We start from the raw sequence: 22,857 nt of genomic DNA, 5'->3' as shown, positions 1-22,857 counted from the left end.
CTCTAACATCGCCGACCTCTATATTATATTTATTAACCCCTAATCTGCCCCCCTCAACGTCGCCGACACCTGCCTACACTTATTAACCCCTAATCTGCCGAGCGGACCTGAGCGCTACTATAATAAAGTTATTAACCCCTAATCTGCCGCTCCGTAAACCGCCGCAACCTACGTTATCCCTATGTACCCCTAATCTGCTGCTCTAACATCGCCGACCCCTATATTATATTTATTAACCCCTAATCTGCCCCCCTCAACGTCGCCGACACCTGCCTACACTTATTAACCCCTAATCTGCCGAGCGGACCTGAGCGCTACTATAATAAAGTTATTAACCCCTAATCCGCCTCACTAACCCTATCATAAATAGTATTAACCCCTAATCTGCCCTCCCTAACATCGCCGACACCTACCTTCAATTATTAACCCCTAATCTGCCGAGCGGACCTCACCGCTATTCTAATAAATGTATTAACCCCTAAAGCTAAGTCTAACACTAACACCCCCCTAACTTAAATATAATTTACATCTAACGAAATAAATTAACTCTTATTAAATAACTTATTCCTATTTAAAGCTAAATACTTACCTGTAAAATACATCCTAATATAGCTACAATATAAATTATAATTATATTATAGCTATTTTAGGATTAATATTTATTTTACAGGCAACTTTGTAATTATTTTAACCAGGTACAATAGCTATTAAATAGTTAAGAACTATTTAATAGTTACCTAGTTAAAATAATAAAAAATTTACCTGTAAAATAAATCCTAACCTAAGATATAATTAAACCTAACACTACCCTATCAATAAATTAATTAAATAAACTACCTACAATTAACCTAACACTACACTATCAATAAATTAATTAAACACAATTCCTACAAATAAATACAATTACATAAACTAGCTAAAGTACAAAAAATAAAAAAGAACTAAGTTACAAAAAATAAAAAAATATTTACAAACATAAGAAAAATATTACAACAATTTTAAACTAATTACACCTACTCTAAGCCCCCTAATAAAATAACAAAGCCCCCCAAAATAAAAAATCCCCTACCCTATTCTAAATTAAAAAAGTTAAAAGCTCTTTTACCTTACCAGCCCTGAACAGGGCCCTTTGCGGGGCATGCCCCAAGAATTTCAGCTCTTTTGCCTGTAAAAAAAAACATACAATACCCCCCCCCCCCCCCAACATTACAACCCACCACCCACATACCCCTAATCTAACCCAAACCCCCCTTAAATAAACCTAACACTAAGCCCCTGAAGATCTTCCTACCTTGTCTTCACCATCCAGGTTCACCGATCCGTCCTGAAGAGCTCCTCCGATGTCCTGATCCAAGCCCAAGCGGGGGGCTGAAGAGGTCCATGATCCGGTCAAAGTCTTCATCCAAGCGGGGCAGAAGAGGATCTTCCATCCGATTGAAGTCATCATCCAGGCGGCATCTTCTATGGTCTTCCATCCGGAGCGAAGCGGCAGGATCCTGAAGACCTCCAGCGCGGAACATCCATCCGGCCCGACGACTGAACGACGAATGACTGTTCCTTTAAGGGACGTCATCCAAGATGGCGTCCCTCGAATTCCGATTGGCTGATAGGATTCTATCAGCCAATCGGAATTAAGGTAGGAATTTTCTGATTGGCTGATGGAATCAGCCAATCAGAATCAAGTTTAATACGATTGGCTGATCCAATCAGCCAATCAGATTGAGCTCGCATTCTATTGGCTGTTCCGATCAGCCAATAGAATGCAAGCTCAATCTGATTGGCTGATTGGATCAGCCAATCGGATTGAACTTGATTCTGATTGGCTGATTCCATCAGCCAATTAGAAAATTCCTACCTTAATTCCGATTGGCTGATAGAATCCTATCAGCCAATCGGAATTCGAGGGACGCCATCTTGGATGACGTCCCTTAAAGGAACAGTCATTCGTCGTTCAGTCGTCGGGCCGGATGGATGTTCCGCGCTGGAGGTCTTCAGGATCCTGCCGCTTCGCTCCGGATGGAAGACCATAGAAGATGCCGCCTGGATGATGACTTCAATCGGATGGAAGATCCTCTTCTGCCCCGCTTGGATGAAGACTTTGACCGGATCATGGACCTCTTCAGCCCCCCGCTTGGGCTTGGATCAGGACATCGGAGGAGCTCTTCAGGACGGATCGGTGAACCTGGATGGTGAAGACAAGGTAGGAAGATCTTCAGGGGCTTAGTGTTAGGTTTATTTAAGGGGGGTTTGGGTTAGATTAGGGGTATGTGGGTGGTGGGTTGTAATGTTGGGGGGGGTATTGTATGTATTTTTTTACAGGCAAAAGAGCTGAAATTCTTGGGGCATGCCCCGCAAAGGGCCCTGTTCAGGGCTGGTAAGGTAAAAGAGCTTTTAACTTTTTTAATTTAGAATAGGGTAGGGAATTTTTTATTTTGGGGGGCTTTGTTATTTTATTAGGGGGCTTAGAGTAGGTGTAATTAGTTTAAAATTGTTGTAATATTTTTCTTATGTTTGTAAATATTTTTTTATTTTTTGTAACTTAGTTCTTTTTTATTTTTTGTACTTTAGCTAGTTTATGTAATTGTATTTATTTGTAGGAATTGTGTTTAATTAATTTATTGATAGTGTAGTGTTAGGTTAATTGTAGGTAGTTTATTTAATTAATTTATTGATAGGGTAGTGTTAGGTTTAATTATATCTTAGGTTAGGATTTATTTTACAGGTAAATTTGTTATTATTTTAACTAGGTAACTATTAAATAGTTCTTAACTATTTAATAGCTATTGTACCTGGTTAAAATAATTACAAAGTTGCCTGTAAAATAAATATTAATCCTAAAATAGCTATAATATAATTATAATTTATATTGTAGCTATATTAGGATGTATTTTACAGGTAAGTATTTAGCTTTAAATAGGAATAAGTTATTTAATAAGAGTTAATTTATTTCGTTAGATTTAAATTATATTTAACTTAGGGGGGTGTTAGTGTTAGGGTTAGACTTAGCTTTAGGGGTTAATACATTTATTATAGTAGCGATGAGCTCCGGTCGGCAGATTAGGGGTTAATAATTGAAGGTAGGTGTCGGCGATGTTAGGGAGGGCAGATTAGGGGTTAATACTATTTATGATAGTGTTAGTGAGGCGGATTAGGGGTTAATAACTTTATTATAGTAGCGCTCAGGTCCGCTCGGCAGATTAGGGGTTAATAAGTGTAGGCAGGTGTCGGCGACGTTGAGGGGGGCAGATTAGGGGTTAATAAATATAATATAGGGGTCGGCGGTGTTAGGGGCAGCAGATTAGGGGTACATAAGGATAACGTAGGTGGCGGCGCTTTGCGGTCGGAAGATTAGGGGTTAATTATTGTAAGTAGCTGGCGGCGACGTTGTGGTGGGCAGGTTAGGGGTTAATAAATGTAATACAGGGGTCGGCGGTGTTAGGGGCAGCAGATTAGGGGTACATAAGTATAACGTAGGTGGCGGTCGGCAGATTAGGGGTTAAAAAATTTAAATCGAGTGGCGGCGATGTGGGGGGACCTCGGTTTAGGGGTACATAGGTAGTTTATGGGTGTTAGTGTACTTTAGGGTACAGTAGTTAAGAGCTTTATGAACCGGCGTTAGCCCAGAAAGCTCTTAACTCCTGCTATTTTCAGGCGGCTGGAGTTTTGTCGTTAGAGCTCTAACGCTCACTTCAGAAACGACTCTAAATACCAGCGTTAGAAAGATCCCATTGAAAAGATAGGATACGCAATTGACGTAAGGGGATCTGCGGTATGGAAAAGTCGCGGCTGAAAAGTGAGCGTTAGACCCTTTAATCACTGACTCCAAATACCAGCGGGCGGCCAAAACCAGCGTTAGGAGCCTCTAACGCTGGTTTTCACGGCTACCGCCGAACTCTAAATCTAGGCCTAGGTGTGTAGTCTGGAAACTCTGCAGTGTCCCAGTAACTGTGCACGATTGCAAGGGCAGCTCCTCTTAGCTGTAGTGGATTCTGCAGTCTAGAAATTGAAAAGAAGGAAGAGGGCGACTCCTAGTGCAGATCAATCATTCATATAGGCACCCACTGGTAGCTACCAATAAAATGGATACTCACATGGCCTAAAGCACACTATAGTGCTAGTGAAGCGAGCTAGGACTATTGTAGTGGCACAGCGCACATAAAATCCTAGGTTGTAGTCTTATTCCAGGAACATCAGTAAGAAACAGGAGACTTCAGTAAATAAAAAAAAATTGCTTTATGATCCAAAAAAGTTCATGTACAGTTAATCAAATAAAATACAAAGTAATAAAAAATCAGTAAAACACGCTACCCGTTTCTCAGCGCTAACCACGCTGTTTCTTCAGGCAGGTAGTACTGATGTTGACTGAAGTCTCCTATTTATGCTGCCTCTAGCTACTGGTATAGCAGGCTCCACCCTGGTGCAACCTTAATTAGCAGGTGTTACAATCATTAATTGTTTAGACATATTCTTTTAACAAACATCTCACTGAAATTATTTGCAAACAGTTAGTGCAATCATGGCACAAATGGATGTAAATGCTTCTCTGGGATCCCCTTTGTTCAGAAATAGCAGACATATATGGCTTTGGCATAGCTTTTTGGTAATTAGAAGGCAGCTAAATTCTGCTGCGCACCACACGTGTATTATGCCCAGCAGTGAAGGGGTTAATTAGGTAGCTTGTATGGTTAATTTTTGCTTTAGTTTAGAGATCAACCTCTCACCTGACACATGCCACCCCTGATCCCTCCCAAATAGCTCTCTTCCCTCCCCCACCCCACAATTGTCCCCGCCATCTTAAGTACTGACAGAAAGTCTGCCAGTACTAAAATAAAAGGCTTTCTTATTATTATTTTGTTTTTAAATATATATATATATATATATATATATATTCAGCAGTGATGGATCCCCCCCTTAGCTTCCAACCTCCCTGATTCCACCCCCACCCCCGCTACCTATTTGCACCCATAGCTGTTTGCCAGTACCCAGTTTGCCATATAATTTTTTTTGTTTTTTTAAAAAGTCAGTCCAAATTTTTCTGTAGGGTAGCCTACCCCCCACCCCCTCCCAGGTCCCGTGGATAATATTTACCCTTCCCTGCATCAATTACACTTTTACATAGTGTAGCGGTGCGCGCTCCAGGTGCCCCTGCGCACAATCCAGCCCCCCTCTGATGCATTTCCCCCAGCGATGGGCCACCTCCCTGCAATGGCTCCCACCCACCAACGATCGGCACCATCGCTGGTCGATGCAGAGAGGGCCAGAAAGGTATTGCAGTGATGCCTCAATATTGAGGCATCACTGCAATAACTTGAAAACTTTTTTTGTTATTGTTTATTTGTTTTGATACAAAGTATCGTATAACAGTTATCTTTCTGATATTTTTGTGATATTTTTACCCTTCCTATTTCTTTAACTATTACCTTATTTACATATCCTTAGGAAGAGGATTGTTTGGGAGAGGCAGTGAGTAAGGAGTACAGTGCAGCACTTATTTTTTAAATACTAACATGAATTGCACGCCAGACCATCGCATCCAACATCAGTGCCTAACTTCACAAATGCTCTTTTGGCTGAATGGGCACAAATTGCAACAGACACACTAATAGACACACTAATAAATCTTGTGGAAAGCCTTCCCAGAAGAGTGCCTTCTGTTATAGCTGCAAAGGGTGATGGGGGTAGCAACTAAGGTCATATAGGTGTGATGGTCGGTTGTCCACATATTGGACATATAGTGTATATACAGTATTTGATATATTGTATAGATATATACTGTATATGTATTTAGATATATATACACAGTGGAAACTGAAACTATCTGGCTCTTGGATTTTTATCAATGTTTTAAGCAAATGATTAAAGGGACAATCATGTCCAAAAAAAACTTTCATGATTCAAATAGGGCATGTAATTCTAAACAACTTACCAATTTACTTTTATCACCATTTTGCTTTGTTCTCTTGGTATTTTTAGTTAAAAGCTAAACCTAGGAGGTTCATATGCTAATTTCTTAGACCTTGAAGGCCGCCTCTGCATTTGGCAGTTTTTCACCACTAGAGGGCAATAGTTCATGTATTTCATATAGATAACATTGAGCTCATGCACGTGAATTTACCGAGGAGTGAGCACCGATTGGCTAAATAAAATGTAAGTCTGTCAAAAGAACTGATATAAGGGAGCAGTCTTCAGAGGCTTAGATGCAAGATAATCACAGAGGTAAAACATGTATTATTATAACTGCGTTGGTTATGCAAAACTAAGGAATAGGTAATTAAGGGATTATCTATCTTTTAAAACAACAAAAATTCTGGTGTTGACTGTCCCTTTAAGATGAGATAAAGAGGAGTAAAATACCATAGCACACAGTTGTTGTTGTTTTTTTTCTAAATTCAGAGGTATCAAAATCTACACAAATTATTGATATTTATTTTACCTAAATATGTCTTACAGTTAATTTTTTTAATGTTTGCTTGAATAAATGTAAGCATTTTAACATCATCTGCTTCTTACTTTTTATGGGGTTAACATGCAGATCTGTGATATTGCAATTAACTGGGCTGGAGGACTGCACCATGCCAAAAAATTTGAGGTAAACTTTGTAAAACTTGCGTAAACAAAAGAAATGTAAGGATTTTTTTCCCCGTATTTTATAATGGATGTCTCTCCACAATAGGCATCTGGATTTTGCTACGTTAACGACATTGTTATCGGCATTCTGGAACTACTCAAGTGAGGATATTATCTATATTTTGGAATGTTTGATTATAATGTGAGGCAAAGTAATATTTTCTGGTGATTTCAGTTTACATACTACATTTTAAAAGTATACATCTTCTATGTCTATATACTATCTTGTTGATTGAAGTTTTTGTACATGTATTAAAAATAAACTTTTTTGTATTTATTTTTCTTTTCAGATATCATCCACGAGTTTTGTACGTAGATATTGATATACATCATGGAGATGGGGTACAGGAAGCATTCTATCTTACTGATCGAGTCATGACAGTGTCTTTTCACAAATATGGAAACTATTTTTTCCCTGGCACAGGTGAGCAAAGTTCATGATACTTGTTCTAAGCCAATGGAAAATGAGTTATTTGGTTGAGTATTACAATAGAAAAGATTTAATACAGATGATTAATATTTTAGGACTGCTTTTATAACCTATTTGGCCATGTAACACAATTTTAGGGCTAGATCCCATGCTATGTGGTAGCATTAACCCAGTGCATACTCTTACTCAGTCCGTTACTATGCTATCCTCCCAACTTAAACACTCGCCCTCCTCCTTGGTGATGTCTCTTTAAGGGTGAACTGATCCATGTGAAAGGTCAATGTTAAACCCCAATAAGAATAATGCTGCATGAAACTTTGATATTACCCCACTTATGTTGAATGGCAGATTGTTTTGTTTTTATTTTTACTAGTATTTCTTTACTTTCTTTAGGATTCATAAAATCCTTTTTTTTTTTTAAGTTATGACTCTTGGTGGCAAAGGTCAAATGAAACATGGTAGTGACATCATGCAGCATTATAGTTACGACTATAGGATACTGACTCTACAATGCTATTGCCGATCCTATACAAAGTATACCAGGTTGCTACCTACAACTACCTGGCTTGCGATATGATTTTTAGTGCGAGTAGGATAGCTAGAAGTGCTGACCTCATTGTATACAAATTAAAATTAATTTATTTTTTGTGAGTAGCTTACCAAATTATGATGAAATTATTAAGCCTTTACTGTGTAAAGAGAAAACTGTGAGGCGAGGACAATAGAACATTTGTTGTTATGTCACAATCCTGATTTTCAAATTTTGGTTTAGGTGACATGTATGAGGTTGGAGCTGAAAGTGGGAGATATTACTGTCTGAATGTTCCTTTGAGAGATGGAATAGATGATCAAAGTAAGTGTTCACGTTTTACACAACTGTTATCAAATCTTACTTTAATAATTATTTTTATAATGTGTTGTACTGATTTATATTTACATCTATACTCTGTGATGGGAGAGACATAAAATGATCTTGTTGGGTTTTTTTTTTCAGGTTACAGACACCTTTTCCAGCCGGTCATCAAACAAGTAATAGACTTTTACCAGCCAACCTGTATTGTTTTACAGGTAAAAATATAAATCTAGGGATATGATTTTCTTGCAGATTAGTCTTAGAATTGATGAGTGAAGTTTGGCTTATTTACCATTTGTTAGAACTTACAATAGGATTACTTAGATACCCTGTGCATAAAAGAATACAAATCATCCATTTTAATGTGTCATCCATAACCAAAGAAGCATATGGTCATTCATTTTTTACATAAAACGACGCTAAAGTATGTATGTTTTATACATTAAATATAAACACAATCAATTAAAGGGACATTGCCGCCAAAATTTAAATCCACATGGATGAGTTTCAGTTTTTTATTATACATGTATTAGCAAAAATGCTTCTTCTAATAAAAACTATAGCTGCTTCAAAAGAGTATTTAAGTATGCACGTGCACCAGCATTTTAAGCACAGTACTTGTTCAGAGAGCCTAAGGTGTTTGTACCATCTGGCAAATGACTCAATTTGTTAATTGCGGACATGATACAATCACCACAGGCGCTCTGAGCAGCTGCAGTATTTAAAATGCTGGTGCACTGAGAATATCTAGCTATGCTTCACATGCACGTGCATAGAAAAATGTTAACACTAAAATAGTGATATGTTTTACTAGAAGCATTTTTGCCAATACATGAATATTGTAAATATGTTTCTATTTAAAGATGTAATTCATCTATGTGCACAATTTTTACCGGAATGTGCCTTTTAAGCACTGCAAAATATCTTTATACAAAATAATAGTTTTTTAAACTGCCATTTGTTTGCACTCCAGGGATATACCCATTGAAAAGATTTGGGGGGTTTTTGGCATTAGTTTTGGCAGTGAAAAAAAGTATAATTTTTGTTATATAATACCTCTTTAAAATTGTTTGGTATTGCCTTTATAACTTATGGAAAAATGTATAATTTCAGCTAGGTTACATACATGGAAGAAAATACCTGCTAATTTAACCTAAACATGAAACATTTTTTTCTGTAATGTCATATGGTTTCATTAAATCTACATTCTGTATTAAAGGGACGAAAAGGGAAAATTAAACTTTAAAGTTTCATGATTCAGATAGGGCATGCAATTTTAAACAACTTTCCAATTTACTTCTTTACTACATTAGCTTTGTTATCTTGGTAACCCTTGTTGAAGACTAAAACTAGGTAGACTTATTGTAGCTTAGGAGCATGCACGTGTCTATGGCAGCAATATTTGTAACTATGTATAACACTGTTGTATACAATGTTGCAAACACTGCTGCCATATGTCTTAAGACAAGTGCCCTCTCCTGAGCTCACCCAGGATTACTTTTTAACTATGGATACAAAGAGAACTAAGCCAAATTGATAGCATAAGTACATTTGGAAAGTTGTTTAAAATGTTAAGCTCTATCCAATTAATTTGTTTAATTTTGACTTTACTGTCTTTTTAAAAGTTGAATGTGGTTGTCCATTGAATTTTACCCAGTCCCCACTTTCCCATCTAAGCTATTCCATCAATTTTTGCAACAGTGTGGTTTTCTCCAATTAAGTCATTGCTTTGCTTTCGATACGTATATGAATTCAAGGACACGTTTTATACATTTTAGTTATTCTTTTGACAAATAAATAAGAGTACAAATATTTTGTCTAACATTCATTATTTTATTCAGTGTCTCTATCTAGTAGAACAAATAAATGAACAAATGTTGTGTTTGTTCATTCTGTTAAATATTTTGCCCAAAACATTTGTTCATTTGGTACACAATTTTTTTTTTTATCCATGTGTAGTTTACACCCCTGGTTTGAAATATAGTATTTTTTGTATTGCAAGGTGAGATATTTTCATGCTTTATGACATATTTGTTTATGAGTGTAGGCTTTTACCAAATTTAATAAGTGGAAAACAAATACTGTTAATACTCATCTAAGTTCTACTTTGACTCTTTTTAATTAAGCTTCTGTTCAGCTATATTTGCTTACATATCTTTTTCAGTGTGGAGCAGACTCACTTGGCTGTGATCGTCTGGGCTGCTTTAACTTGAGTATAAGAGGACATGGGTAAGCTAGAAACCACAGTTCATATCAATATGATATTATAGCTAATCACATCATAAGTTAAAGGGACATGACGCCCAACATTTTTCTTGCATGATTCGGATAGACAATACAATTTTAAACAACTTTCCAATTTACTTTGTGCTTTGTTGCAGTGGAGTATTTAGGTTTCGTGCTGTCATGGGTACTCATAATTCTGCTGCTCCCCCTCCCAGGTTTTAGGCATTTTTAGCCATATTATAATAGAATACAGGAGAGAAGAGAATGGAGAAGGGGTGGGAGAGATGTCAAATGAGGAAGGGGAGTAGAGAGGGAGAGGAGATAAACTTGATTTTCATTGGTGGCACACATAAAGACACTTTCTCACACACACATAAAAAGACACACATGGACATAAAGACACTGACCTACACAGACACTTACTCTCATGCGCACACATAAAGACACTTTCTTACTCACGCACATACACACAAAGATACTCATGCGCACACAGAAACCTTTCACACTGACACACGCACAAACAGACACTCTCACATACACACACTGAGCATTACCCAGGTGGCACTATCACTGCTAAACTTGTGTAATAGAGCAGAGTACAGTGCATATGGTAAGACTGTGCTTAGAAATATCAGGAGAGAATAAGCAACAACTGTTACAAATCATATTGAGTGGCCTGACCTGCCCACAAGATAGGTGATTAGAATCTTCCCATCTCTGGGCATTGTGTGGGAAATTGGTGGTCAGGACGACCTATGAAGCAGATAAAGTTTTGTGTGGTCGCTGTCACCTCCAGTCCAGATAAACCCACAGGGAGGCAACACATCACACAGCATAAATATCTGCAAATTAACCATGTGTGCTGCCAGCAGCAAAATGTGTCAATGCATAATTGTATATGATATATGCATTTAACCCCCGACATCATTCAACTGCCAACCCCTTACCTTTTTGTGCTTCTACTGGTAGGGCAGTGCCAGCCATGACATGTCTGTAAGAAATTGCTGCCACATTTTATTGTCTGGGTCAGAGGAAACAAAAACGATCTTCACGCAGTTCTGGGTTTTGTAGTAGGCCTGGCAGGAGCTACAAGCAAGGAGCGCTCACTCTGCAGCCCAACAGGGAGACTCCGAAAGCCAGAGCCTGTTCATCCAGCTCAGCTGTCACAGCTTCTCCCCTAGCAACTCCAGTCCACCATTATCCCAGGGTCCGACATACTGCTGCTTAGCCTGACCCCTCCTGATTTGTCTAAACGGTTTCACAATTATTTGTAATCTGCAGAAAATAACTACTGTGAAAAATAACCTGTAACAAGACCAGCCCTTTAACTGCATAAAGGGTCAGTGTACATACATGCTATCTAAATATAATTTATATGAAATAACGCAAAAGCCACTTTAAGCATTATGAAACATGAAATAGTGGGGGGTTTTTATTTTTACCTCCAATTTTACAGCTCCCGTGCATCCATCGTGAAATCCTGGCAGGCCCTCAAAAAGGGCTGAGCATAGCTCTCATAGTAACCCTCCCCCCCCCCCCCCCCCCCCCACACACACACCTATATGTAAATTCCAATTTCTGCAGGATAAAAATAGGTTCAAATTATTATTATTTGCATAGTGCGCTTTACAGACAGACATATGTGTTTTGTTAACTTAAGTTATTTTTTTTATTTTTTTTTTTAATGCTTCCACTAAATGATTACAAAAAGAGTGAAAGGAGTCAGGACTGCAGTCTCATCCCCGCAAGCAGTCACCTTCTTGGCTTTGCTGTAGATCTTGGCCAAGGAGGTGGCATTCTTTTCACCCAGTTTGCGGGATCATGTTTATGACCAGCTAGCTATATCTGCCTGGCTGGTTGTTCTTAGCATAAGCTGTATCACTTGTAGGCGCCGTGATGCCGTCTGCTGTGTCTTAGAGCCGCTGGCTCCTCCTATTTATATCCACGGAGTGCAGACCGTTTTGAGAATAACCACTTCCGGCACCTGTCAGCTCCCAGTTGTTTTTTTTTCCTACCACATACTTGCCTTATTTCCACATCCCATGCACAGAGGCACCATGCAACGGCCACATTAGAATCTCCAGATGGTGATTTGTGAATATCAAAGGAAGAACTGTGAATATTCTGTCAGATTATCGGAGAAATCCGCCTGGGAAGCCGCACACCCCAGCCAGAGGGAGAGACGCTGCAGAGGGGAGGCGTGGGATTTGGGGGGCTATAAACTCGAGGGGTAAACGGGAGTGAAGCATAGGGTATGCTAGTACAGGTGACATGCTTGGGGATGTGTACACTCTAAATATATAAATTCTTGAAAATATCAGCTGGTGAAATAAACATAAGACATTATCGCCCCTCCCCACAGGAGCAGGGAACTGTACAGAACGTATGTTTGATTCTTACTAACTAAGGCTTGGCTGGGGGAGTTTATTGTTTTAACTACGGTGGATGGGGGAGCGGGCAGCGCCTAGAACTATATACCTGCTACACTATAAAGAAGACCCCCTAATAGGTCTAATAGGAAATATAATTGTGGGTAAATAGGAGCGCCAAAGGCTAAGGTATAATTCAGGTACCAGTACTCTGTTCAATCAAAATGGTTTAAACTATTTATTACATTATCATGAAAAACAAACAAAAAATGGTAAATAAAAACCACATTAGTTAAAATCGCAATGAGTATATAAAAACAATGAGTATATTAAAAATCACAATGAGAATATTAAAACGTGTGTTAGAAAGTGGATCCACATGAAAGAAGGAGCTTAGCTGGAGGCAAAAAAGGGGAGGAGGAGGGGGAGACAGCTCCACCATCCAATTCAATAGAACCAATAGGATACTTCAATAAGAAGATGGCGATCTGGTGTTTCACCACATACAATAATGAATAAAGGTGCTTATAGTATTGTGTACAAGAAGTCCATTCCAGAAAAAATAGAACCATAAAAAACATAAAAATAAATCAATCCGATGTGGAGTGACAACTCAAAAAATGTGTGTAACGGCGTGTGATAAAACAGCGTGTAAAAAATAACGTGTGAAAAATAAAAAATATATGAATATAAAAATATTGAGGATAAACCGGTTGGTACAATGAAAAATAATATTGCTATTGTGTTCAAAAAGATGAAAACGTTTTCAAAATCAAAAATTAAAAAATACTGAGTGATCCAAATCTCAGATACAAAAGCTAACCGTGTACATAGGGGTGTATTAGATCAAAGTCAAATTAAATATTCAAACAGCGTGTGGCAAATATCAAATGGCAAAACATAGAACAATTGATAACTTGGAACATATGAATAAAACAAAAAAAACAAGTGGGTAAGATAAATCCTAGAAACATCCTATAAAATGTTCATTACAAAAGTCCAACTTGTGGTAAGGAACCACTGAATAAACGATCCAAGGAGCTTGTCCTGATCCAGTATCCTAGTCTGTCAAAAACATGGACCTGAAATCAAAAGGAAAAAAGAACTCCTCAACAAACAGGGCCTATGGGGTGTAGCTTATCGGTAAATAAACTTACCCCAAACGCCGGTTGATCCTGGTAGAATATGAAGCCTCACAGATCTCTTAGTTAGTCTACGCGTTTCGGCCCAACAGTAGGGCCTTTTTCAAGACATCTTTATTGTTTTAAATATTTTTTACTTATTTTCAAGCTAAACTGTTGACAAAATGACCTCGACAGACAATAGTAGTTAGGCATGTAGAATTTATTTAAATGAACATAATGTCAGTGTACAATGTCCATTTAACCATTCAGACAGTGTTTGAGAAGCCGCTTTAATGTACAGCATTTTATTGGTCCAATATAACATCTATTTTTAAATTATTTTTGAAGAATTGTATTTCTAATGTTTGTTTTCGGTATTTAGGGACTGTGTGCAATACGTGAAAAGTTTTAATATTCCACTACTGGTCCTAGGGGGAGGAGGATACACTGTGCGTAATGTAGCACGATGCTGGTGAGTACACTTGACTATGCTAAAGACATTTGTAAAAGTAGATTTTCCTGGATATAATTTGCTGGATATAGCAATGTGAGCCAAACTGTTCTAAATTAGTAATAACTTTTTAAAAGTAATAGTCTGGGCAAGCATCAGTTTGTAAATGTATATGATCAATGTTTATTATGAAGCTTTTGATTAATCATGCAAAAGTATATGGAGCTAAATGTGTTACTTATTACAGAATAGGAAAATGATGTGTACCTTTTAACCTTCATTGTCTTTAAGCGTAGCTTTCACTCTAGCAACACAGCATGCTCCCCTTGTTAAATAACCAGTACTTGCATGTTTGGTGATTTCATGACATACAATGTATTCATTGGATCTCCGAAGCCCAGCACAAGTTTGTGACTACTCAGAATGGTACTTGAAGCAGTAAAGAAACAAGACTGTTCATTTAAAATACATTATATTTTTAGAATTGAAAGAAAGAGGAATACTTTGTGCTTTCAAGTGTAAAGAGGAAACTTTATTTTCAAAAAAGTGAATATCAGCAGTGTGCACTATGGGCTGCAAATAGTTTAATGTTTACATGGTATTATACGTATTTGCCCATGTTGCAGTTATCCACAGTATTGATTTGTTTAAATATATTAGTGATATATTTTTTTTATTTATATTTTAATAACCTAAAGAGAATGTAGTCAACCTCAAATTTACTTATTGGAAGGGAACCCCAGTAAATTGCTGTTTCCAGACAGCCTCATCATTTTTTATTGTTATTTCTGTCACTATTTTAAAAGTATACATTTGGCTTATCTACTGGTTCTAATAACGTCACAAAATTAAGTAAACGTAAATAAAGAAATATCTGTAAATTGTGATCTGCTCAAGGCTACCATAAGAATAATAATATAAGTGAAATATAGCTTTTCCTTACCTTATAATCATGATATTGTCCAACACATCAATTTTTATGTTTTTTATGCTCAGAAAATATTTCTAGATGAGCTACTTATTATAAATTTATACAAAATCAGCTTTCTTTCATGTAATTAGCAAGAGTCCATGAGCTAGTGACGTATGGGATATACATTCCTACCAGGAGGGGCAAAGTTTCCCAAACCTCAAAATGCCTATAAATACACCCCTCACCACACCCACAAATCAGTTTTACAAACTTTGCCTCCTATGGAGGTGGTGAAGTAAGTTTGTGCTAGATTCTACGTTGATATGCGCTCCGCAGCAGGTTGGAGCCCGGTTTTCCTCTCAGCGTGCAGTGAATGTCAGAGGGATGTGAGGAGAGTATTGCCTATTTGAATTCAATGATCTCCTTCTACGGGGTCTATTTCATAGGTTCTCTGTTATCGGTCGTAGAGATTCATCTCTTACCTCCCTTTTCAGATCGACGATATACTCTTATATATATATACCATTACCTCTGCTGATTTTCGTTTCAGTACTGGTTTGGCTTTCTACAACTTGTAGATGAGTGTCCTGGGGTAAGTAAGTCTTATTTTCTGTGACACTCTAAGCTATGGTTGGGCACTTTTATATAAAGTTCTAAATATATGTATTCAAACATTTATTTGCCTTGACTCAGAATGTTCAACATTCCTTTTTTTCAGACAGTCAGTTTCATATTTGGGATAATGCATTTGATTCAATCATTTTTTCTTACCTTAAAAAAAAAAAATTTGACTTTTTCCCTGTGGGCTGTTAGGCTCGCGGGGGCTGAAAATGCTTCATTTTATTGCGTCATTCTTGGCGCAGACTTTTTTGGCGCAAAAAATCTTTTCTGTTTCCGGCGTCATACGTGTCGCCGGAAGTTGCGTCATTTTTTGACGTTCTTTTGCGCCAAAAATGTCGGCGTTCCGGATGTGGCGTCATTTTTGGCGCCAAAAGCATTTAGGCGCCAAATAATGTGGGCGTCTTATTTGGCGCTAAAAAAATATGGGCGTCGCTTTTGTCTCCACATTATTTAAGTCTCATTTTTCATTGCTTCTGGTTGCTAGAAGCTTGTTCTTTGGCATTTTTTCCCATTCCTGAAACTGTCATTTAAGGAATTTGATCAATTTTGCTTTATATGTTGTTTTTTCTCTTACATATTGCAAGATGTCTCACGTTGCATCTGAGTCAGAAGATACTTCAGGAAAATCGCTGCCTGGTGCTGGAACTACCAAAGCTAAGTGTATCTGCTGTAAACTTTTGGTAGCTATTCCTCCAGCTGTTGTTTGTATTAAATGTCATGACAAACTTGTTAATGCAGAAAATATTTCCTTTAGTAAAGTACCATTACCTGTTGCAGTTCCATCAACATCTAATGTTCAGAATGTTCCTGATAACATAAGAGATTTTGTTTCTGAATCCATTAAGAAGGCTATGTCTGTTATTCCTCCTTCTAGTAAACATAAAAAGTCTTTTAAAACTTCTCTTTATCCAGATGAATTTTTAAATGAACATCATCATTCTGATTCTAATGATTCTTCTGGTTCAGAGGATTCTGCCTCAGAGGTTGATGCTGATAAATCTTCATATTTATTTAAAATGGAATTTATTCGTTCTTTACTTAAAGAAGTCCTAATTGCTTTAGAAATTGAGGATTCTGGTCCTCTTGATACTAAATCTAAATGTTTAGACAAGGTCTTTAAATCTCCTGTAGTTATTCCAGAAGTTTTTCCTGTTCCTGGTGCTATTTCTGAAGTAATTTCCAAGGAATGGAATAATTTGGGTAATTCATTTACTCCTTCTAAACGTTTTAAGCAATTATATCCTGTGCCGTCCGACAGATTAGAGTTTTGGGACAAAATCCCTAAAGTTGATGGGGCTATCTCTACCCTTGCTAAACGTACTACTATTCCTACGGCAGATGGTACTTCCTTTAAGGATCCTTTAGATAGGAAAATTGAATCCTTTCTAAGAAAAGCTTATTTGTGTTCAGGTAATCTTCTTAGACCTGCTATATCTTTGGCGGATGTTGCTGCAGCTTCAACTTTTTGGTTGGAAACTTTAGCGCAACAAGTAACAGATCATGATTCTCATAACATTATTATTATTCTTCAACATGCTAATAATTTTATCTGTGATGCCATTTTTGATATTATCAGAGTTGATGTCAGGTTTATGTCTCTAGCTATTTTAGCTAGAAGAGCTTTATGGCTTGAAACTTGGAATGCTGATATGTCTTCTAAATCGACTCTACTTTCCCTTTCTTTCCAGGGTAATAAATTATTTGGTTCTCAGTTGGATTCTATTATCTCAACTGTTACTGGTGGGAAAGGAACTTTTTTACCTCAGGATAAAAAATCTAAGGGTAAAAACAGGGCTAATAATCGTTTTCGTTCCTTTCGTTTCAATAAAGAACAAAAGCCTGATCCTTCATCCTCAGGAGCAGTTTCAGTTTGGAAACCATCTCCAGTCTGGAATAAATCCAAGCCTTCTAGAAAAGCAAAGCCAGCTTCTAAGTCCACATGAAGGTGCGGCCCTCATTCCAGCCCAGCTGGTAGGGGGCAGATTACGTTTTTTTAAAGAAATTTGGATCAATTCTGTTCACAATCTTTGGATTCAGAACATTGTTTCAGAAGGGTACAGAATTGGTTTCAAGAGAAGACCTCCTGCAAAGAGATTTTTTCTTTCCCGTGTCCCAGTATACCCAGCGAAAGCTCAAGCATTTGGCTGGAGTAATTATGCCAGTTCCAGTTCTGGAACAGGGGCTGGGGTTTTATTCGAATCTCTTCATTGTACCAAAGAAGGAGAATTCCTTCAGACCAGTTCTGGATCTAAAAATATTGAATCGTTATGTAAGGATACCAACATTCAAAATGGTAACTATAAGGACTATCCTGCCTTTTGTTCAGCAAGGGCATTATATGTCTACAATAGATTTACAGGATGCATATCTGCATATTCCGATTCATCCAGCTCACTATCAGTTTCTGAGATTCTCTTTCCTGGACAAGCATTACCAGTTTGTGGCTCTGCCGTTTGGCCTAGCAACAGCTCCAAGAATTTTTACAAAGGTTCTCGGTGCCCTTCTGTCTGTAATCAGAGAACAGGGTATTGTGGTATTTCCTTATTTGGACGATATCTTGGTACTTGCTCAGTCTTCACATTTAGCAGAATCTCATACGAATCGACTTGTGTTGTTTCTTCAAGATCATGGTTGGAGGATCAATTCACTAAAAAGTTCATTGATTCCTCAGACAAGGGTAACCTTTTTGGGTTTCCAGATAGATTCAGTGTCCATGACTCTGTCTTTGACAGACAAGAGACGTCTAAAATTGATTTCAGCTTGTCGAAACCTTCAGTCACAATCATTCCCTTCGGTAGCCTTATGCATGGAAATTCTAGGTCTTATGACTGCTGCATCGGACGCGATCCCCTTTGCTCGTTTTCACATGCGACCTCTTCAGCTCTGTATGCTGAACCAATGGTGCAGGGATTACACAAAGATATCTCAATTAATATCTTTAAAACCGATTGTACGACACTCTCTGACGTGGTGGACAGATCACCATCGTTTAGTTCAGGGGGCTTCTTTTGTTCTTCCGACCTGGACTGTAATTTCAACAGATGCAAGTCTTACAGGTTGGGGAGCTGTGTGGGGGTCTCTGACGGCACAAGGGGTTTGGGAATCTCAGGAGGTGAGATTACCGATCAATATTTTGGAACTCCGTGCAATTTTCAGAGCTCTTCAGTCCTGGCCTCTTCTGAAGAGAGAGTCGTTCATTTGTTTTCAGACAGACAATGTCACAACTGTGGCATACATCAATCATCAAGGAGGGACTCACAGTCCTCTGGCTATGAAAGAAGTATCTCGAATTCTGGTTTGGGCGGAATCCAGCTCCTGTCTAATCTCTGCGGTTCATATCCCAGGTATAGACAATTGGGAAGCGGATTATCTCAGTCGCTAAACGTTGCATCCGGGCGAATGGTCTCTTCACCCAGAGGTATTTCTTCAGATTGTTCAAATGTGGGAACTTCCAGAAATAGATCTGATGGCTTCTCATCTAAACAAGAAACTTCCCAGGTATCTGTCCAGATCCCGGGATCCTCAGGCGGAGGCAGTGGATGCATTATCACTTCCTTGGAAGTATCATCCTGCCTATATCTTTCCGCCTCTAGTTCTTCTTCCAAGAGTAATCTCCAAGATTCTAAAGGAATGCTCGTTTGTTCTGCTGGTAGCTCCAGCACGGCCTCACAGGTTTTGGTATGCGGATCTTGTCCGGATGGCTTCTTGTCAGCCGTGGACTCTTCCGTTAAGACCAGACCTTCTGTCGCAAGGTCCTTTCTTCCATCAGGATCTCAAATCCTTAAATTTAAAGGTATGGAGATTGAACGCTTGATTCTTGGTCAAAGAGGTTTCTCTGACTCTGTGATTAATACTATGTTACAGGCTCGTAAATCTGTTTCTAGAGAAATATATTATAGAGTCTGGAAGACTTAAATTTCTTGGTGTCTTTCTCATCATTTTTCTTGGCATTCTTTTAGAATTCCGAGAATTTTGCAGTTTCTTCAGGATGGTTTGGATAAAGGTTTGTCTGCAAGTTCCTTGAAAGGACAAATCTCTGCTCTTTCTGTTCTTTTTCACAGAAAGATTGCTAATCTTCCTGATATTCATTGTTTTGTACAAGCCTTGGTTCGTATAAAACCTGTCATTAAGTCAATTTCTCCTCCTTGGAGTTTGAATTTGGTTCTGGGGGCTCTTCAAGCTCCTCCGTTTGAACCTATGCATTCATTGGACATTAAATTACTTTCTTGGAAAGTTTTGTTCCTTTTGGCCATCTCTTCTGCCAGAAGAGTCTCTGAATTGTCTGCTCTTTCTTGTGAGTCTCCTTTTCTGATTTTTCATCAGGATAAGGCGGTGTTGCGAACTTCTTTTAAATTTTTACCTAAGGTTGTGAATTCCAACAACATTAGTAGAGAAATTGTGGTTCCTTCATTATGTCCTAATCCTAAGAATTCTAAGGAGAAATCATTGCATTCTTTGGATGTTGTTAGAGCTTTGAAATATTATGTTGAAGCTACTAAGTCTTTCCGAAAGACTTCTAGTCTATTTGTCATCTTTTCCGGTTCTAGAAAAGGCCAGAAAGCTTCTGCCATTTCTTTGGCATCTTGGTTGAAATCTTTAATTCATCATGCTTATGTCGAGTCGGGTAAAACTCCGCCTCAAAGGATTACAGCTCATTCTACTAGGTCAGTGTCTACTTCCTGGGCATTTAGGAATGAAGCTTCGGTTGATCAGATTTGCAAAGCAGCAACTTGGTCTTCTTTGCATACTTTTACTAAATTCTACCATTTTGATGTATTTTCTTCTTCTGAAGCAGTTTTTGGTAGAAAAGTACTTCAGGCAGCTGTTTCAGTTTGAATCTTCTGCTTATATTTTTCATATTAAACTTTATTTTGGGTGTGGATTATTTTTCAGCGGAATTGGCTGTCTTTATTTTATCCCTCCCTCTCTAGTGACTCTTGCGTGGAAAGATCCACATCTTGGGTAGTCATTATCCCATACGTCACTAACTCATGGACTCTTGCTAATTACATGAAAGAAAACATAATTTATGTAAGAACTTACCTGATAAATTCATTTCTTTCATATTAGCAAGAGTCCATGAGGCCCGCCCTTTTTGTGGTGGTATGATTTTTTTGTATAAAGCACAATTATTCCAATTCCTTATTTTTTATGCTTTCGCACTTTTTTATCACCCCACTTCTTGGCTATTCGTTAAACTGATTTGTGGGTGTGGTGAGGGTTGTATTTATAGGCATTTTGAGGTTTGGGAAACTTTGCCCCTCCTGGTAGGAATGTATATCCCATACGTCACTAGCTCATGGACTCTTGCTAATATGAAAGAAATTAATTTATCAGGTAAGTTCTTACATAAATTATGTTTTTCTTACTTTAATAATTGATGTACCTTATACACTGATATCTAGTCCAGCCATAAATGTATTCAACAGCAAAAGACTTTCATTAAATGTATACTAAACCCAAATGTTTTCTTTAATGATTCAGATAGAACATGCAATTTTAAGCAACTTTCTAATTTACTTCTATTATCAATTTTTCTTCGTTCTCTTGCTATATTTAATTAAAAAGCAGGAATGTAAAGCTTACAAACCAGCCAATTCTAGGTTCAGCACTATGGATAGGACTTGCTTATTGGTGGCTACTTTTAAGCCATCAATAAGCAAGTATAACCCAGGTTCTCAACCAAAAATGGGCCCAAATTTCCCATGGTGCACTTTGTTGAAGAGGTACCTAGTTGAGTGTCTGGAGCACTACATGGCAGGAAATAGTGCTATCATCTAGTGCTCTTGCAAAACTGGTGTTATAAAGTGCTCGCTCATGAGCTTGTGTCTGCTTTTCAACATAAGATACCAAGAGAATGTAGACATTTAGATAATAGAAGGAAATTAGAATGTTGTTTAGTACTGCAAGATCTGAATCATGAAAGAAAAAAATGTGGTCTTCAAGTCCCTTTAATGTGTTACAAATTCTTTCTTATACCTTCAGCAGAGTATACAATGTATGGGAAATGTTCCTTTGTGTTTATTTTTGTATTTGAAATAGCTTGTTTCGCTCACTAAAACCATCACCTGTTGTTTCTAAGGTCATGCTCAAACAGCAGGCTATGCTTGTAAGTAAACCTGCTAATGGTATCTGTTAGGTATTGAAATGTTAATTATGGCTGGTGAGTTGTATGAGCACAACCAGATAGTTCAGATACAAAATGTCTCTCTCTCCTTCCCCCCACTAGGAGATTAAAGGGACAGTCAACACCAAAATTGTTATTGTTTAAAAAGATAAATAACGCCTTTACTACCCATTCCCTAGCTTTGCACAACCATCATTGTTGTATTAATATACTTTATAACATTTCAACCTCTAAATGTCTGCCTGTTTCTAAGCCACTACAGAAAGCTTCTTATCACATGCTTTTTATTAGCTTTTCACAACAGGAGAATGCTAGTTCATGTGGGCCATATATAAAACATTGTGCTCACGCCCGTGGGCTGTGGATGACACTGCACTAATTGGCTAAAATGCAAGTCAATAGATAATAACTATATATAGCCATGTGATCAGGGGGCTGTCAAAAGAGGCTTAGATACAAGGTAATCACAGAGGTTAAAAGTATATTAATATAACCATGTTAGATGTATAAAACTAATGATTGGTTAATAAAGGGATTATCTATCTTTTTAAACAATACATTTTTTTAAGTTGTCTGTCTCTTTAATTGGCGCTATTGCCTCCTGTTTACAAAGCTTTTCTGCATAGAAAATGTTTGTTACTCATTTTTTCAGTATATATGGGGATACAATAAGCAAAAGTGTGTATTTCAAATAACAAAATGTAGGTAAAGGAGTTATTTGTGAACAATGAAATACACTCCACCAGGTAAAATGGACTATTGGGAACACATTAGCTATTTAACAATGTCATAGTGTTATTAAACAATACTAATAATACAAAGTACTAATGCCAATGTTTTACTCATAATAAAGTAATACATCTGTTTCCTTATTTAGTCCTGATGGATAATTTTGTTTTGTTTCCAAAATCATTATTCTAAAAATAATTCTTCCTAACAAAATAGACAAATTATAATCAGCTTCTTACCATGCCAAGTGTACACAATACAGACATATCCTAACACTACACATCTTTTTTTCTTCTCATATGAGCTTGCACTTTTGATATCCTTAATGGAAGATTACTTAACTTCATATCGCCATTATGGATTACTTTTATGCAATACCTGTGAGTG

At 37.6% G+C, this 22,857-nt stretch overlaps 1 protein-coding gene across 1 annotated transcript in view; it reads left to right on the top strand.

Moving 5' to 3' along the window:
* Nucleotides 1–22,857, top strand: part of HDAC3 (histone deacetylase 3) — a 74,449-nt gene that overhangs the window by 26,823 nt on the left and 24,769 nt on the right. Inside the window, exons 5-11 of the mRNA XM_053718608.1 lie at nucleotides 6,533–6,589; nucleotides 6,674–6,729; nucleotides 6,918–7,051; nucleotides 7,830–7,910; nucleotides 8,052–8,125; nucleotides 10,075–10,139; nucleotides 14,012–14,101. Of these exons, the coding sequence (XP_053574583.1) occupies nucleotides 6,533–6,589; nucleotides 6,674–6,729; nucleotides 6,918–7,051; nucleotides 7,830–7,910; nucleotides 8,052–8,125; nucleotides 10,075–10,139; nucleotides 14,012–14,101 (557 nt within the window). The remainder of the gene's footprint in view (nucleotides 1–6,532; nucleotides 6,590–6,673; nucleotides 6,730–6,917; nucleotides 7,052–7,829; nucleotides 7,911–8,051; nucleotides 8,126–10,074; nucleotides 10,140–14,011; nucleotides 14,102–22,857) is intronic.

This window comes from Bombina bombina, chromosome 6 (genome assembly GCF_027579735.1).
Source record: "Bombina bombina isolate aBomBom1 chromosome 6, aBomBom1.pri, whole genome shotgun sequence".
NCBI lineage: Eukaryota > Metazoa > Chordata > Amphibia > Anura > Bombinatoridae > Bombina > Bombina bombina.
Note: the sequence above shows the minus strand (reverse complement) of the source record. Positions and strands in the feature narration are given on the sequence as shown.